This window comes from Schizophyllum commune, assembly GCF_000143185.2.
Source record: "Schizophyllum commune H4-8 unplaced genomic scaffold SCHCOscaffold_5, whole genome shotgun sequence".
Lineage (NCBI taxonomy): Eukaryota > Fungi > Basidiomycota > Agaricomycetes > Agaricales > Schizophyllaceae > Schizophyllum > Schizophyllum commune.
Window position 1 is genome coordinate 2,069,738 of NW_026089542.1, and position 13,550 is coordinate 2,083,287.

Genomic DNA, 13,550 nt, shown 5'->3' on the forward strand with positions numbered 1-13,550 from the left:
GGTCACGTGCATCAAAATTCTTGTTCTCCGCCCCCATCACCAAAAGAACAATGGCCGCCTCCGTCCCGAGTGCCGCATCGGCTGCCGTCCTCCAGCCCTCGGAGAAGGTACCGGACTCAGCCGTAACAGTTGAGGGTCCAAACTTTGAGAAACCTCTTTCTCTCCAAGAATTTCTAGGCAGCTATGAGCGGATCGGATTTCAGGCAAACAGCCTGGGCAAGGCGATCAACATCATCAATAAAATGGTACGCACCACCGCCATCCTACTCGTTGGAACTAACTCGAGTATCACCAGCGTAAATGGAGATTGTCTGACGATCCGATCGCTCCAGACGAGCCGGAGGAGTATAAGGATCCTCAAGTCCGCGCTCAGACGAAATGCAACATCTTCCTCGGCTACACCTCTAATCTGATCTCTTCCGGCCTTCGTGAAGTAATTCTACACCTCGTCAAGCACAAGCACGTCGCTGCTCTCGTTACTACGGCTGGCGGTATCGAAGAGGACTTTATCAAATGCCTGGGAAAGACCTACCTCGCCGACTTTAATCTCGATGGTGCAGATCTCCGTCGCCGCGGTATGAACCGTATAGGCAATCTCATCGTCCCCAACGACAATTACTGCAAGTTTGAAGACTGGCTCACACCCATTCTCGACGCTATGTTGGAGGAACAGAAGGCGACAGGCGAGGTGTGGACGCCGAGTACCTTCATCCGCAGGCTAGGGAAGGAGATCAATAACGAGGAGTCCGTGTACTATTGGGCCTACAAAGTAAATAGACATCCTTTACTACTTGACATGGGATTTCTGAGACGCTGTTCTCCAGAACGACATCCCCGTCTTCTGCCCTGCGTTGACGGACGGGTCGATTGGAGACATGATTTATTTTCACTCTTTCCGCAGCCCAGGATTGATCATCGACATCGCGCGCGACATCCGTGAGATTAACGAGAAGGCGCGACGGTCGAAGAAGGCAGGGATGATAATTCTGGGCGGTGGCGTTTGCAAGCACCAGATCGCCAACGCTATGCTCATCGTAAATGCACCTTACCCATCTAAACTGCATACTTCTAACGAGGCTGCAGCGCAACGGAGCTGACTACTCTGTGTACATCGTATGTCCCGTCATACCATCCTCCTTCGCGCTACTCACAGCACCGCAGAACACCGGGCAGGAGTTCGATGGCTCAGACTCAGGCGCCCGCCCAGACGAGGCTGTCTCCTGGGGGAAAATCAAAGGAGGAGCAGAGACAGTGAAGGTAGGGCATCTCCCAACAGCCATATCCTCTCTTGCTCATGCCCGTTATGAAGGTGTACGCCGACGCAACTCTCGTCTTCCCTATGGTCGTTGCCGCCACCTTCGCTCGGGATATGGAGGCGAACGCTTAAGCAAACAAAAGCATGCTTGGGATGCATCAATGTATACCTATATGTACACTACGAAACGAATGCTGCGAGAGTGCCTTCATGCTGCACCTCCTTCAAGTTCATTGCCTCAAAAGCTCCGGCAAATTCCGATCGCGTGGCTGAAACGTGGTGCACCACGAAAGCAATCGGACTTGACCTTGACATCCAACCTAACGTCCCTCCTCATTGCACTCCCGAATCAAAGGTATGCATTGTGCTAACTTCCATTGACGGTCGCAATCAAGTCCGTCATCTAGATATCTGCAAGTATCTTACGCGTCATCCACAGTCCAGAATGACCCCTCCGGCTCTGCCGATTGAGCTGATTGAGGCCATAATGGACGAGCTGAGTGAACCGGAGCTTAACGCAAGCCTACGCTCTTTCGCTCTTGTACACTCGGTCTTCCTCGAGAAATGCCAGCGGCGCCTTTTCTCTTCCGTCACAATCGTGGTCCCGTCGTCCCTTCCGCTCAAGGGAGGGCGCCAAACGCCTAGTCAGCGTTTGCTCAACGTTCTGCGCGGGTCGAGGCATCTGGCGGGCTATATCATCTCCCTTCAAATCATGGAAAGTGGACTGTTGTCACCAGCGGTCATCCGAACTAGGACGCACGGCATCATTCACGAGACCACACTGCTCCAAATCCTGCCATTGATTCAAGGGACAGTGCAATCGTTGAAGCTGAGCGCAAAAGCGAGAACTCATGTCGGAGACGACTTCCTGAACGCTCTTTGTTTTCCGCATGTGGAGACTCTGGTATTATGGGACATAAGCGTGCCTATCTACATCCTCGATGGCTTCCCCCGTCTCCGCGCCCTTGCTTGTCACGTTATGCGTTGGATTCCCATGATACGAGCGGGCCGCCCACTCCTGATCGAAACACAGCGCATGGAGGACCTTGAGATTGGGACGCAGGACCCCCGCCAATTGCACCTTTTTGTGGGACTTGCATCGTCTTATCCACCTGCCTTCAATCACATCACCACGCTCAGGCTCTCCAGCGTCCTCGGCCTATACGCAGATCTCATATTGGTGATAGAACTCTGCAAAGATCGACTCGAGAGACTCGAGATTGCGTGCCCTGACCGAATCTGTGAGTTGTGCCCCTGGCCTCGTTTGCAATTCTGACGAGCATGATTGCAGTGGCCAGTCTATTGGACCTGGGCGTGCTTCCACGTCTGCAGCATCTGTCCTTTGTTGGGATGGAAATCGCGAACATAAACACCGCGAGATCGCCATTCTTCTCCATAATGCAGAAGGTTCAGCTGCTGGCGCGGCTCAGTCTCATTTTCTCTGTCCCCTCGTTCGAAATCTTCCGACAAGATACACCCGAGTGGAAGAATTTGGATGAAATACTTGGACGAGAGGATATACGTATCGGACACATCTCTATTTACCTGAACTACGCCACCGTACCTCGCGGTGAGGTGGCCGGCGGATTGGTAGCGAGCGTTCTGCCTCGCCTCCACGAGCGCTTCGCCAGTCGGATGAATGTTATGAGAAACATTTTGTGTGCGTCCATGTTGATTCTCTACAGACACGAGCTAACCTCAACTCTGTAGCGCATAGCTATCTCTTCTAGGCGGAAGAGGACACAACGCGGTTCTCGCTCGCGCCACATCGAGGGATATTAGGAATGCAGAAAATGGGAGGGAAATGGGCATGAATCATATCTTGAGGCACGAGCCACGATCTGTATCGTTTACTTGTTCTCGTATCTTGACGGCGGCACTCAAAGTGCAAGTCACGCTCTTGGTTGAACTTTCGGAATCTGCCGAGCATCGGTTCCCCGCCGGCTGCCGGGCCGAGTGCCTCTATCTCGACACGCACGTCGCAGGATGGCGGTCGCCGTTGAGTAGTATACCGATACCGCTATCTCTTGACCGCCACCGCCATGACGAACCTAGGGCCCTCCGAGATTGAGGAGGGTGCCCCCTTGCTGCTTCATAGACATTCAGGTGCGTGAGGTTGCATTCGACATATACAATAGCTAGGCCGGACGCGCTCATCCGGGCCCTCTAGCGCCCACAGAAGACGCCGAAGGGAATGAGGTGTACGACGTGGAGGACTCCCCACGAAGAGCTGAGGTGGAGAAAGCGCTGTTGCACAAGCTGGACAGGCGGATGTCCATTCTCATTCTTATTTATATTCTTAACTGTAAGTGCCATCCACCTTCCCAGAAATTGACTACAGCTCCTGAACTTCTGCAGACATCGACAGAAATAATGCTGCGTGAGTCCTAACGATACAAAGCAGTCCGACTAGCCCTCTGACATCTCCCAGAGCGGCGAGACTGCGCGGCTTCGAGGAAGACCTTGGTCTTCAAGGCTCACAGTTCGCTACCGTTCTATCTATACTCTACATCGGATATATCACTATGCAAGTTCCATCGTGAGCCCGTCATCTTCATGCTCGATGCGATTGTACTAAACATTGCCAGTAATATGTTCCTTAACCACATGGGCAGGCCGTCGCTCTACATGGGTTGTTGCATGGCTATCTGGGGACTCCTCTCCATGGCGACAGGTAAGACCTCTAGTTGCTTCAATTTGGCACACTCACACATCCTCTCATAGGCCTTGCGACTAAGTATGATGCCCGCAAATTCGTGGCCTCGATTACTGACCTTTCGTTGCAGTTTTTATGGCGTTGTCGTCACACGCTTCTTTATTGGGGTCTCCGAGTGCGCCTTCTTTCCCGGAGCACTGGTACGAACGCTCTCGCGCTCATATCGGCTTTGGGGTCTCAGGCATTGCAGTTCCTAATCTCGAAATGGTACAAACGAAACGAACTGTCACAGCGAACAGCCATGCTCGTCTGTGGCAGTCTCATCAGCAGCGCCTTTGGGTCCTTGATTGCTTCCGGGATCCTTGATCTCATGGAGGGCGTCTGGGGTTACAGAGCCTGGCGGTACGCAGTGGCATCACTCTGCTTTCATTATCGTTCTAACCCAATCCGAAGGTGGTTATTCTTCGTCGAAGGTGGGATGACGGTCATTGTCGCCATCATCTCCATATTTGTCCTTCCCGACTTCCCGGAGAACTCTTCAGGATGGATCACACCAGAAGAGCGCGCCGTCGCCCTCAAGCGCATGGCAGAGGAGGCAGACTCGCACGGGCCGAAGACCTCGACGAAGACGGGACAGCTCGCCGGACTAGGGCTAGCGCTTCGGGACGGCAAAGTGTGGTACTTGACCCTGCTGATGACGTTCATGAACCTCTCGCTGTCTTTCAATGCGTACTTTCCGACGCTGGTGAGCACGCTGGGGTACGGGCGCACAACGACTTTGTTATTGTGTGCGCCACCTTGGCTGTTTGCCACATTCGAGGCGTTCGTGTGGGCAAGGTGCATTTCCTGCATCCTCATACCGAATGTATACTGACATCCACGCAGGCATTCTGACCGAGCAGAAGAACGGTGCAAACACATGATCATGTCTGTCTGCCTCGGGATCGCTGGATTTATGTTGGCCTTCTGGAGCATGAATGCATTCCTACGCTACATTGCAATGTACAGTCTTCTTCGTCCGCATCCTCACAGCGTACTCATGGTCAGCACAGGTTCATGATGGCCCAAATGTACGCCGGGAACATTGTCTTCACGGCTTGGGCGAGCGCCTCCGTTGCCCACCCGCCAGCAAAGCGCGCGGTAGCACTCGCGTTCATGAACTCCGTCGCTTCCTTTGGCAATGTCTTTGGCTCGTGCGTATATCGTGGCCCATATTTCACAGTGCCGAGCTCATACCGAATTCGCAGGTACGAATGGCCTTCCGAATGGGGCCCGACCTATCGTGGTTCCTTCGTCCTGACCTCATTGACGGCCCTCATTGCTATCGGCATGGCCCTCGCCTTCAGACACCACCTCACCCGACTCAATGACGAAGCAGCGAAGAAGGAGCTCGATGACGGAGACGATACCCCGGGGTACAGGTATATGTTGTAGCGATGGCATCGATACATGAGGCGGGGTGTGCGTGCGTGCGATTTCGAAAGCGTGGTAGACGGTAGATAACTTATTGCATAGAGCTCCTCGTTCCTTCTCTTCCTCGATGTGCATCCTTCCTCGATCCGATCCCTTCGTCAATCCGCCTCTTTCATTTCGTCTGCCCACAGTAGTAGGTCGTCCTTGAGGAGCTGGAGGATCATGAGGGAGTCGCGGAAGGCCGTACTTTGCGAGGGGTCGGTGCCCTCGAGTACGGAGATGGCGTCGTCGAACGCGCTCTTGGCCACGAAGCAAGCGCGTTCCGGGCTCTTGCGAACATCTAGAAGCGGTACGTCAGACCGAGAAGCAAACATGCGCAAGGCAGCGAGTACACACCGTGGTAGAACACGGAGAAGTTGAGGGCGAGACCGAGTCGTGTTGGATGTATGGGATCCAAAGTCGTCACTGCGCGCTGGTACGCAATCTTGTACGCGTTCAAGGAGTAGTCACCGAACTTCTCGCGTTCATGCTTCTGCGCGAATTCGGCCAAGTATCGGTAGTAGTCGCCCTTCCTGTACGAGAAGTCAGCTTCGGTATCACGACATGAGGATGTCGGAACACGCACATCTTCGAGTAGAACACCTGTTCCTCGCCCGGCTGGGCGTGAGGGAGGAGTTGCTTGTCAAGCAGCTCTACGATGTCCTTGCAGACGTTCGTGAGCTCTTTCTCGATGGTCTCTCGTTGGTGGCGGATAAGCTGGAGCTGCCTGGACGCCGCGTTCTTCGAGCGGGCCGCCTGCACCTTCTCGAGCGTGTCGACAATGCGCCAGCTGGCCCGAAGGTTATTGGTAATATTCTTGTACGCCACGGATAGCAGATTTCGCTCCTCGATGGCCAACCGTTGGTCAATGTTCATGATAATAGTCTTAATCTGCGTGACGACATCTGCGAGAGCTCGTAAGCTGATAGCCCAAGTCGTCAAAGGCATACGCACCGTCGAATCGTTCCGCCTCGCCCGCCAACTCTGCGATGAAGAGGCACTGCTCCCTCGGAGGGTGAGCCATAGAGCGAGTATCACGCCGTCTCGTCTGCTGTTTCTCGAAGGTCACCGCCGTCAGTTTACGTATCCTGCACGCTGACAAGCGCCACTCACTGCGACCATGGTCGGATAACGCACCTCGGCTACCTCCTCGTGTAGTCTTTATACGCGCTATGGGCCCAGGGCACCCCTCCGACACGGGGGTGTCGCGCATTGGCAGCGCTCCCGATCAGCTGCCTCTGACCCGAGGCCCGCCGCCCCCAAGCGGGCTGACAAAAGGGTACGGGACACGCGCATGTCGGGTGTTCGAAGGCAAGCAGTGGCGACACGTTGTTTGCGCCACCATTGTTCTGGCCGAGGGCCGACTCGATGAGACTGCGGCGAACGTTCTCGATAGGTTGCTGAAGACACAAGGCGAGGCGCGTGTTCTTCCAAGCCCCATTAATATCCAAAGTCTATGCCCTTTAGCCTCCACAAGGGATTATAGTACATGCATACATATATCTGATCCAATCCAGTGTTAGCGTCCATCCCTCACAGGTCCTTGAAGAACTTCCGTGTCACATGCTGGAACAGCTCAACTGCCCTCTTAAGCTCATCAAACTGGGACGTGATTAGTAGTTGCAAGGGGGAATAAAGGAGAAACTCACGTCTGCGTTGCTGAAGGAGATCCGGAAATGGCCAGGTCCCTCATAGTCATCCGTCAGGTTGGCAGACGAGAACATGTTGCCTGGGCCAAACAGAAGACCCTCCTCGGCCAAAGCCGTCCACAGCTTCATCTCAAGCTCCTTCATACCATGCGTCGACACCTCCGGATGCTCATCGAAATGAAGCTTGATCCATACGAACATCCCAGAGGTCGGCGGAACGAAGGAGAACAGCGTCTTGCCCGACGCGGCGAACTTCTCGCCCCGCAAGGGCTTCAACGATCCCTCGTACACGACTGCGCCCTGGTGCGCGCCAGACACCGCGATCGATCGTCTCATGTTGAACTCATCGTCGAAGCAATCAATGAAGAAGTCGCGGCGCTGCTTGTATTGAAGACGCAGAGCTAGGACGGATATGAGTTTGCGAAGTTCAGATGGGTCGTCAGATGCGCACCTCGGAGCCAGCGGATGTAGCCCGAGTACTGCCATTGAAGGAGTAGGGAGGCGACCATGGACTAGAAGACGTATATCAGACAAGAGAAGGACGATCCCCGAGAGATATGAGTACCTGACCAAAGCCGCAAGGAGCCTGCGTGCTAGTCTCGCCCTGACGCTCGAAGCGCTCCGCAAATACAGCATTGCAGGTGAAGAAACCAAGACGGCTTCCGGGAGCGACGGTCTAAGCTTACATGAGCTGATATGATAGATGCGTGAGCAGAAGCGTGCAAACCTTGGAAAACGTCTCCAACCGGACAACGCGTCCTTGATAGTCGAACCTGAAGAAAAAGTAAGTATGATATGTCACCAAGCACAAATAAACAACTCACTTGAGGAAGGACGGCGCGAGCGAAGCAATGAAGTGCTTCGCCTCGTCCTTGTGTGTCTTCACCTCCTCTTCCTTACGCTCCCCTTTAGGCACATATTCGCCCTGCTGGAGGAAGTAGTACGGATCATCCTCGATGATGATAATGTCGTATTTCACGGCAATGGCGTAGATCTCCTTCTTGCGTTGAGCTCCCATGGTGGCGCCAGTCGGGTTCTGACCGATAGGCACGGTGTAGAGAACATGAGGGCGTGGCATACCGCCGCGCGCCTCAACGTCCCACTCGCTGAGCAGCTTATCGAGGGCGACCGCGGACATGCCCTGCCCGTCCATGCCTACAGGTACCGGGCTGACGCCGAGCGGCTTCATTGTGGCCATAGTACTAGATGTCTGTCAGTAATTGGCCCGCAATCATCGGACTGGCAACAGACCTTGGGTAAGTCCACTCGGACACGAGCACGCCTTCTCCCGGGTTGCAAAGCGTCATGATCGACTTGTTCACACCATCTGTGTTCCCAGCGTGCACGATAGTTGTGTAGTTCGCGTACCCCGGCTGGTAGACATTGCCGACGAAGTCGTTGATGAAGTCTTGCAGCGGCTTCAGGCCCTTCGCCATACCTGACGCGTTAAGATTAGCACCTCACACCCATGTGGCGCACACTGAGATACGCACTGTACTGAAGCGCCGTGGCCAAGTCTATCTCGCCAGGCTTGTTGGCAAACTTGGGGATTGATACAGCGGTCGTGCGTTCGACCTGCTTGGAGCCAAAGAGCTTCCAGAACCATGAGAGGCCTGAGGACGACTGGCTCGGGTTAAGGGGGAACTGATCCTCCACGAGAACCTCGGCGCCTAGAGAGTGGAAGGGGAAGTACGACGGGTTCGGCATGCCTAGAAACACATTTGTTCAGTACTACGGATGATAGAGGGGCGTCCAGAATACGCACCTCCCGCCAGCGAGATTAGGCCCGGCTTGTCCATGTACTTCTGCAGCCCCTTCAGCGGCGAGACCTGGCGCGCCACCGCCACCTTCGACAGGTGGTGGCTCAGGTCGATGGCATCGGGGAGCGGCTTCTCTGAGAACATGGTGGTGGGAGGCAAGGTGCGAATGGATGCAATGACTTCGACCGCGTCGCAGTTTAGACACGATTATAAAGCCACGGTATCATGCCGCTGACTGTCCGGATAAGTCAACCGGAGCAAGGCAGAGATAAGTGAGATTCGGAATTAGGGGACTGCTGTGGTGCACGACGACGACAGAGCGACGGAGTCGAAGGACTGAAGGGCACTTTGTATCGAGGAGTAGGCGGCGGGGAAGCATTTCCCCACACTGTGGCGCGCAAGACAAGGCGCGATTCTGCCTGAGATCGCGTCATCCGGCCGTTGATCCCAAAGCGTATTTCCCTTTCTCAGTCTGTGCCGCACGCGTGCCGAAAACGACAACGACAGTGTTCATCTAGTGCAGGAGGGATCGGGGAATATATACATAGTGGGTTATGCGATAGCTATGTTACTATGAGGGAGCGGATATATAATACGATAGTGGTGTTCATACAAGGAAGACGACGAGACGATAGACAAGACCAACCAGAGAACGAGCGATGCGATATGAGCGAACACTGTCCAACCGCCGCGACTGGCACGGCACCGAAACGAGAAAGGGACGAGATAGATGTCTACATGCGCGTGTGGCCCGACGAAGACCCCTCCTGCTGACGGCCACCGAAAAGGAGCGAGCTAGCGTAGTGCTCTGCGATGTTGAGCGTGTTCCTGATACTGCGCTTGACGTTCCTCCCTCTCCCATCGCCGTGCGTCTCCTCGGTCGGACTCGCCGGCTCGCGATGCGGCCATGACGGCCCAGCTTCCGAGGGCAGCGTACGTCGTGGTGGAACCGGCGTCTGCGTCGACAGCGACGGCCCGTCCTCGTCGTCCTCGTCACCATCCTCCTCTACGACGAGCGAAGGGGACGATGAGCGCATATCGCCAGACGACCGCGAATGCGGCAGCTCATTGCCACCTCGTCGCATCATGAGCGTCGACTGGATACCTCGACCGTGTCCCAACTCGGCGTAGTTCAAGTCTGGCGTGAGCGCGCCATTGCTCCTCGACGATGAGACCACAGCTGGATCGTAGGTGCGGAAGAAACCTGCACCGTTCGACTGGTTGGTGCCCACACTACGGTTGGACGCGACGTCGCTGAGCGGTGGCGATGTAGAGGGCTCTACGATGGGGATGTCGTCCAGGATGGACCGGCGCATCGGCAGATGCATGCGGCTGCTCGACGGGACAGGATGCAGACGCTGCTGGCTCGACGACGCCGACGACGGACCAGACGCCAAGGTCGACCTTGAGCCTCCCTCGAAGGCATTCCCAAAGGCGGTCATGGTCGACGAGCGCGAAGGCCTCTGCGCTTCGACAATACTAGGTCCCGACGACTGGGCCACCGTCTGGGTGGACTCCGTTACCCGACGAGCGGACGGCAGCTGTTGAGCGTTGAAAGTCATCCTGTATGCGCTCTCAGGGTTCTGCACTTCTTCCTCAGGCGCCTCGGGCTCCGGAGTATGCTCCGCCTGGTAGTCCTCACCGTCGGTTTCCTCGTCGTAGTCGGTGTCGTCCGTGTAATTCATCTCGGTGATGTGGTCGAAAAGCTCTGTAAGAAATGCCCGGAGGTTCGAGACGCCTTTGCCAGAGTATACACAAAACTGATCGCGCTGAACAGTAGTGAACTCCTGCGTGGGTCATGAATACGAGCGACAGGCTAATGATGACAAAGACTTGCCTGAGGCGGCGGACGACAGAACTGCTGGAGATCGGGCTGAATGAAGGCAGGCACGCCCGTGAGGCTTAGGTGCGTTAATTTGTGCAGCTTCTGGAGCAAGAAGTGGATGGCCATGACGGTAAGCTGGTCGCAGTACGAGAGATGGATGCGCTCAAGCGTCGCATGCCGCTCGGCAAGCGCAAATATAGCTTCATCAGTAAGGTTGTTCACCCTGACGAGGCCGACGCGACGAAGCTTGGTGAGCGACGACAGCTCGAAGACAGACATATCCGTCAACAAGACGCAGTCTATGATGACTGTGAGCCGCCGTTGACATCGTGAATTAGCGCTACCAAAACTCACTAGCGAAGTCGACGTATCGCAGGCGGGTGCACGAGCGCGCCAGCGTTCGCACGGAGCTATCCGTTATCTTGGAGGCATGTCCGAGGTGCAGGTAGTGTAGATGCTTGCCGAGCTTGCAAATATTTTCCACCGCCCGGTCTGTCAGCTTGGAGCACTTGGACAGCACTAGGTTGCGAATCTTGGGCGCGTGAGCGATGATGCCTTCGATGGCATCGTCGGTTATGTCGCTGCATCCCGTCATATCAAGCATGCGCAGCTGTTCGCAAGTGCGGTTGATCACGAGTGGCGGAAGGTCGTCGTTGCGGCCCCCATTCGGCTGCTGCGAAGGGAAGGGGTTCAACGCGGCGGACGCGTTCTCGGGGATTGGAGCCGGGAACGCGGCCGAGGTGAGTTCGGGACAGTACGCCACACGCAGCTCGCGCATGTTGTGGCAGTATTGCCAGACATCGCGGATAGCGACATCGGTTATGAGGGAGCAGTGATGGAGGTCGAGTTCAAGGAGATGGGGACACATGCGAGTGAGAGCGCGGACGGGCTCGTCCGTCAGCTGCTCAAGGCCACTCAACTTGACGCGGCGGAGAAGGGGGCAATTCTTCGCGAGCGCCATCACTCCTTCGTCAGACACATGCTTGCAACCCGCCAAGTTGATCCCTTGCAACCGCTTTGATGAGAGGGCGAGGCCGACGATGGCCTCGTTGGTCGTGTTCACCACGCCATTGAGGTCCACCGCAACAAGGCAGGGGAATGAGGGGAGCACGCGCTCTAGTGCAATGTTGGAGATGTGCTCGCAGTTGACGAGCGTGAGACGCTCCAGGCGATCGCAGCGCGAGATGATGCAGAAGTTCCCATCCTGCATCTCCTTGGCGAGGTTGAGGAAGTTGAGGCGGCGGATAAAGCTGGCGTAGGCAAACGTGTGCTCGGTGGCCGAGAGCACGCGGCGCATTTTGGCGAGCGTATCGATGCGGGAGAACATGGGCTTGTGCCAGAGCAGCTCGACGGAGCACTCGCACCAGGTGCGCGACACAAAGAGGCAGTGATAGATGTCGCGGGGCGAGTGGAGAAACTTGAAGGTGTAGATGAGTAGCTCGGCGGGGAGGCGCGCGATGGGGCAGCGATGATGGCGCGGTGCCCTGGCGAGCGGCGTCGGGGCCTGCTTGTGTGTCCTTCCTGACCACTGGGCGGGTGATACGACGTACGAACGGGTGTCGACGGGGAAGAAGACCTGCTTGCCGACGTCAACATCATCGCGGTCGTCGTCGTCGTCGGACAGCGACGTCGTCGAGGGCGCATTGTGCTTGTAGAACACCATGATGAGGGAGAATGTGAAGAGCCCGTTGACGCAGCACGTGCGGCCCGAAGTGGAATCCAACCGAGGAAATGTGGATTTTGCGGTTAACCTCGTTTTTAGCGTTTTTAAGTGGTTAACCGCACGTGTACCCTCATTGCCAGTGCCGATCGCACCGACTTCAACTTGCATTTGACACACGGCAGCGCCGTCGACGAGCACGACGAGTATACCGCATGAGTGCGGTCAATGACGACTGGCAGGCCCAGCTGCATGCCGCCTACGCCAGCTCTCCCGCCACCGGGTCCTCGGAAACCGATAATGCTTCCGCCATCAAGGCCGAATCCTTTGACGAGCTGCTCAGCCTAACGCCTATGCCACCTCCCGGGCCCGACTACTTTGCCGCTCGGAGAGCTCTTTGGAACTCAGATTGGAAAAAAGCCGAGTCTAAACGGCGCACGCCCCCTCCGCCGCCGTCTTCCGCTCGCCAGAGGCTTGAGCAGCAGACGGCCTCACCGGACGTGATCTACAACGACCAGGTGTGGGCAGCCCACCTACAAAAGATCTGGAAAAGCCTGGCAGCTGGAGACAGGTTCAAATATCCCATGCCCTTGCGCATCGTGGTGTGTTCGAATATTGAATCGCATTTTCTTGCGCATTGATCTGTTGGGGTAGGTCAGGATAGCGCAGGCGGCTTGGTTGCGCGATAATATCTGGCCACCAGGCATGGTGGTTGCGTCTACCTCTGATGCGGAGTTGGAGGCGCCAGCGTTTACGTTTGCGGAGGGGCAGTCGTCGTCGGCGTCAGCCGTAGGTCAGGTCATGGAAGCGAGAGATGAGTCGATGGTCAATTGAAGAACATACCCTGCCGTCCTCCGAGGGCGTTCACCCACGCTTGTATTTCCAGATGCTCTGCGTTGTATCAAGATGTAGCACACCTCATGTATCAACATCGGATCCAACTAGACTGTGTACCGATATCACCCCTCCTGCCCACGGCATCGCTCGTCCACCGCGTACATCTCGACAAACGAACACACTGTGGGTCCGTCACACGTGCATGTGCGTGCTTAGCGCTCTCTCACTGGTTCAACGGGCTGCGGTCCAGATCTGGCAAGGACCACTACAAATGAACGCGCACCTGTCGTCCGAACTCTGTTGAACGAACACCGCGCACTGATAGGCACTTCCTAATGGGACCGACATGCAACCAAGGCGCTTGAGAGCTGTTTGCGTGGGACGAGGACGTTGCACAGGGCATTCACGCGCAGGGAGGGGATTGAGAGTCCTCGCATGGCCACAAAGCATCAGCAT

At 55.9% G+C, this 13,550-nt stretch overlaps 7 protein-coding genes across 7 annotated transcripts; 4 read left to right on the forward strand and 3 right to left on the reverse strand.

The window, feature by feature from the left end:
- Window positions 1-25: 25 nt before the first annotated feature.
- Window positions 26-1,495, forward strand: SCHCODRAFT_02622993 (Deoxyhypusine synthase). Its single transcript, XM_003036673.2, has 6 exons — window positions 26-245; window positions 296-769; window positions 825-1,034; window positions 1,084-1,113; window positions 1,162-1,257; window positions 1,310-1,495. The coding sequence occupies exons 1-6, from the start codon at window positions 51-53 to the stop codon at window positions 1,385-1,387; spliced, it is 1,083 nt and encodes a 360-aa protein (XP_003036719.1). The 5' UTR covers window positions 26-50; the 3' UTR covers window positions 1,388-1,495.
- An 84-nt stretch (window positions 1,496-1,579) lies between these two features.
- Window positions 1,580-3,081, forward strand: SCHCODRAFT_01185063 (uncharacterized protein). The gene is made up of 4 exons (XM_003036674.3): window positions 1,580-1,610; window positions 1,695-2,496; window positions 2,547-2,915; window positions 2,966-3,081. Exons 2-4 carry the CDS (start codon window positions 1,701-1,703, stop codon window positions 2,983-2,985), a joined length of 1,185 nt encoding a protein of 394 aa, XP_003036720.1. The 5' UTR covers window positions 1,580-1,610; window positions 1,695-1,700; the 3' UTR covers window positions 2,986-3,081.
- Window positions 3,082-3,209: 128 nt separating this feature from the next.
- SCHCODRAFT_02622996 (MFS general substrate transporter) lies at window positions 3,210-5,665 on the forward strand. Its single transcript, XM_003036675.2, has 12 exons — window positions 3,210-3,361; window positions 3,426-3,560; window positions 3,614-3,635; window positions 3,687-3,794; window positions 3,844-3,929; window positions 3,980-3,992; window positions 4,042-4,111; window positions 4,162-4,313; window positions 4,365-4,748; window positions 4,797-4,913; window positions 4,964-5,104; window positions 5,159-5,665. The coding sequence occupies exons 1-12, from the start codon at window positions 3,298-3,300 to the stop codon at window positions 5,343-5,345; spliced, it is 1,479 nt and encodes a 492-aa protein (XP_003036721.1). The 5' UTR covers window positions 3,210-3,297; the 3' UTR covers window positions 5,346-5,665.
- On the reverse strand, window positions 5,414-6,730 carry SCHCODRAFT_02263134 (14-3-3 protein). The gene is made up of 5 exons (XM_050342224.1): window positions 6,477-6,730; window positions 6,318-6,420; window positions 5,950-6,268; window positions 5,721-5,896; window positions 5,414-5,664 (listed from the first exon to the last, which is right to left on the reverse strand). Exons 1-5 carry the CDS (start codon window positions 6,483-6,485, stop codon window positions 5,483-5,485), a joined length of 789 nt encoding a protein of 262 aa, XP_050200609.1. The 5' UTR covers window positions 6,486-6,730; the 3' UTR covers window positions 5,414-5,482.
- Window positions 6,731-6,743: 13 nt separating this feature from the next.
- On the reverse strand, window positions 6,744-9,150 carry SCHCODRAFT_02623001 (PLP-dependent transferase). Its single transcript, XM_003038035.2, has 9 exons — window positions 8,778-9,150; window positions 8,506-8,721; window positions 8,264-8,450; window positions 7,837-8,214; window positions 7,740-7,785; window positions 7,578-7,688; window positions 7,464-7,524; window positions 7,013-7,413; window positions 6,744-6,965 (listed from the first exon to the last, which is right to left on the reverse strand). Exons 1-9 carry the CDS (start codon window positions 8,914-8,916, stop codon window positions 6,897-6,899), a joined length of 1,608 nt encoding a protein of 535 aa, XP_003038081.1. The 5' UTR covers window positions 8,917-9,150; the 3' UTR covers window positions 6,744-6,896.
- Window positions 9,151-9,258: 108 nt separating this feature from the next.
- SCHCODRAFT_02623005 (RNI-like protein) lies at window positions 9,259-12,308 on the reverse strand. Its single transcript, XM_050345158.1, has 3 exons — window positions 10,952-12,308; window positions 10,610-10,896; window positions 9,259-10,559 (listed from the first exon to the last, which is right to left on the reverse strand). Exons 1-3 carry the CDS (start codon window positions 12,258-12,260, stop codon window positions 9,507-9,509), a joined length of 2,649 nt encoding a protein of 882 aa, XP_050200610.1. The 5' UTR covers window positions 12,261-12,308; the 3' UTR covers window positions 9,259-9,506.
- Window positions 12,309-12,444: 136 nt separating this feature from the next.
- SCHCODRAFT_02623010 (uncharacterized protein) lies at window positions 12,445-13,527 on the forward strand. The gene is made up of 2 exons (XM_003036676.2): window positions 12,445-12,859; window positions 12,912-13,527. Exons 1-2 carry the CDS (start codon window positions 12,473-12,475, stop codon window positions 13,089-13,091), a joined length of 567 nt encoding a protein of 188 aa, XP_003036722.1. The 5' UTR covers window positions 12,445-12,472; the 3' UTR covers window positions 13,092-13,527.
- The last annotated feature ends 23 nt before the right edge of the window (window positions 13,528-13,550 follow it).

Excerpts from the sequence above, each read along its gene's own strand:
- SCHCODRAFT_02622993 (XM_003036673.2), top strand. The coding sequence starts at position 51 with ATGGCCGCCTCCGTCCCGAGTGCCGCATCGGCTGCCGTCCTCCAGCCC. Across the intron at positions 1,114-1,161 it reads CTGACTACTCTGTGTACATC|AACACCGGGCAGGAGTTCGA; the intron begins GTATGTCCCGTC and ends ACAGCACCGCAG. Across the intron at positions 1,258-1,309 it reads GAGGAGCAGAGACAGTGAAG|GTGTACGCCGACGCAACTCT; the intron begins GTAGGGCATCTC and ends CCCGTTATGAAG.
- SCHCODRAFT_01185063 (XM_003036674.3), top strand. The coding sequence starts at position 1,701 with ATGACCCCTCCGGCTCTGCCGATTGAGCTGATTGAGGCCATAATGGAC. Across the intron at positions 2,497-2,546 it reads TGCGTGCCCTGACCGAATCT|TGGCCAGTCTATTGGACCTG; the intron begins GTGAGTTGTGCC and ends GCATGATTGCAG. Across the intron at positions 2,916-2,965 it reads TGTTATGAGAAACATTTTGT|CGCATAGCTATCTCTTCTAG; the intron begins GTGCGTCCATGT and ends TCAACTCTGTAG.
- SCHCODRAFT_02622996 (XM_003036675.2), top strand. The coding sequence starts at position 3,298 with ATGACGAACCTAGGGCCCTCCGAGATTGAGGAGGGTGCCCCCTTGCTG. Across the intron at positions 3,362-3,425 it reads GCTGCTTCATAGACATTCAG|CGCCCACAGAAGACGCCGAA; the intron begins GTGCGTGAGGTT and ends CGGGCCCTCTAG. Across the intron at positions 3,636-3,686 it reads ATCGACAGAAATAATGCTGC|AGCGGCGAGACTGCGCGGCT; the intron begins GTGAGTCCTAAC and ends GACATCTCCCAG.
- SCHCODRAFT_02263134 (XM_050342224.1), bottom strand. Across the intron at positions 5,897-5,949 it reads CAGGTGTTCTACTCGAAGAT|GAAGGGCGACTACTACCGAT; the intron begins GTGCGTGTTCCG and ends CTTCTCGTACAG. Across the intron at positions 5,665-5,720 it reads CTTCTCCGTGTTCTACCACG|ATGTTCGCAAGAGCCCGGAA; the intron begins GTGTGTACTCGC and ends TACCGCTTCTAG.
- SCHCODRAFT_02623001 (XM_003038035.2), bottom strand. The coding sequence starts at position 8,916 with ATGTTCTCAGAGAAGCCGCTCCCCGATGCCATCGACCTGAGCCACCAC. Across the intron at positions 8,451-8,505 it reads GGCCACGGCGCTTCAGTACA|GTATGGCGAAGGGCCTGAAG; the intron begins GTGCGTATCTCA and ends TTAACGCGTCAG. Across the intron at positions 6,966-7,012 it reads TCTCCTTCAGCAACGCAGAC|TTTGATGAGCTTAAGAGGGC; the intron begins GTGAGTTTCTCC and ends ATCACGTCCCAG.
- SCHCODRAFT_02623005 (XM_050345158.1), bottom strand. The coding sequence starts at position 12,260 with ATGGTGTTCTACAAGCACAATGCGCCCTCGACGACGTCGCTGTCCGAC. Across the intron at positions 10,897-10,951 it reads GCGATACGTCGACTTCGCTA|ACTGCGTCTTGTTGACGGAT; the intron begins GTGAGTTTTGGT and ends CAGTCATCATAG. Across the intron at positions 10,560-10,609 it reads TCTGTCGTCCGCCGCCTCAG|GAGTTCACTACTGTTCAGCG; the intron begins GCAAGTCTTTGT and ends TGACCCACGCAG.
- SCHCODRAFT_02623010 (XM_003036676.2), top strand. The coding sequence starts at position 12,473 with ATGAGTGCGGTCAATGACGACTGGCAGGCCCAGCTGCATGCCGCCTAC. Across the intron at positions 12,860-12,911 it reads CCATGCCCTTGCGCATCGTG|GTCAGGATAGCGCAGGCGGC; the intron begins GTGTGTTCGAAT and ends CTGTTGGGGTAG.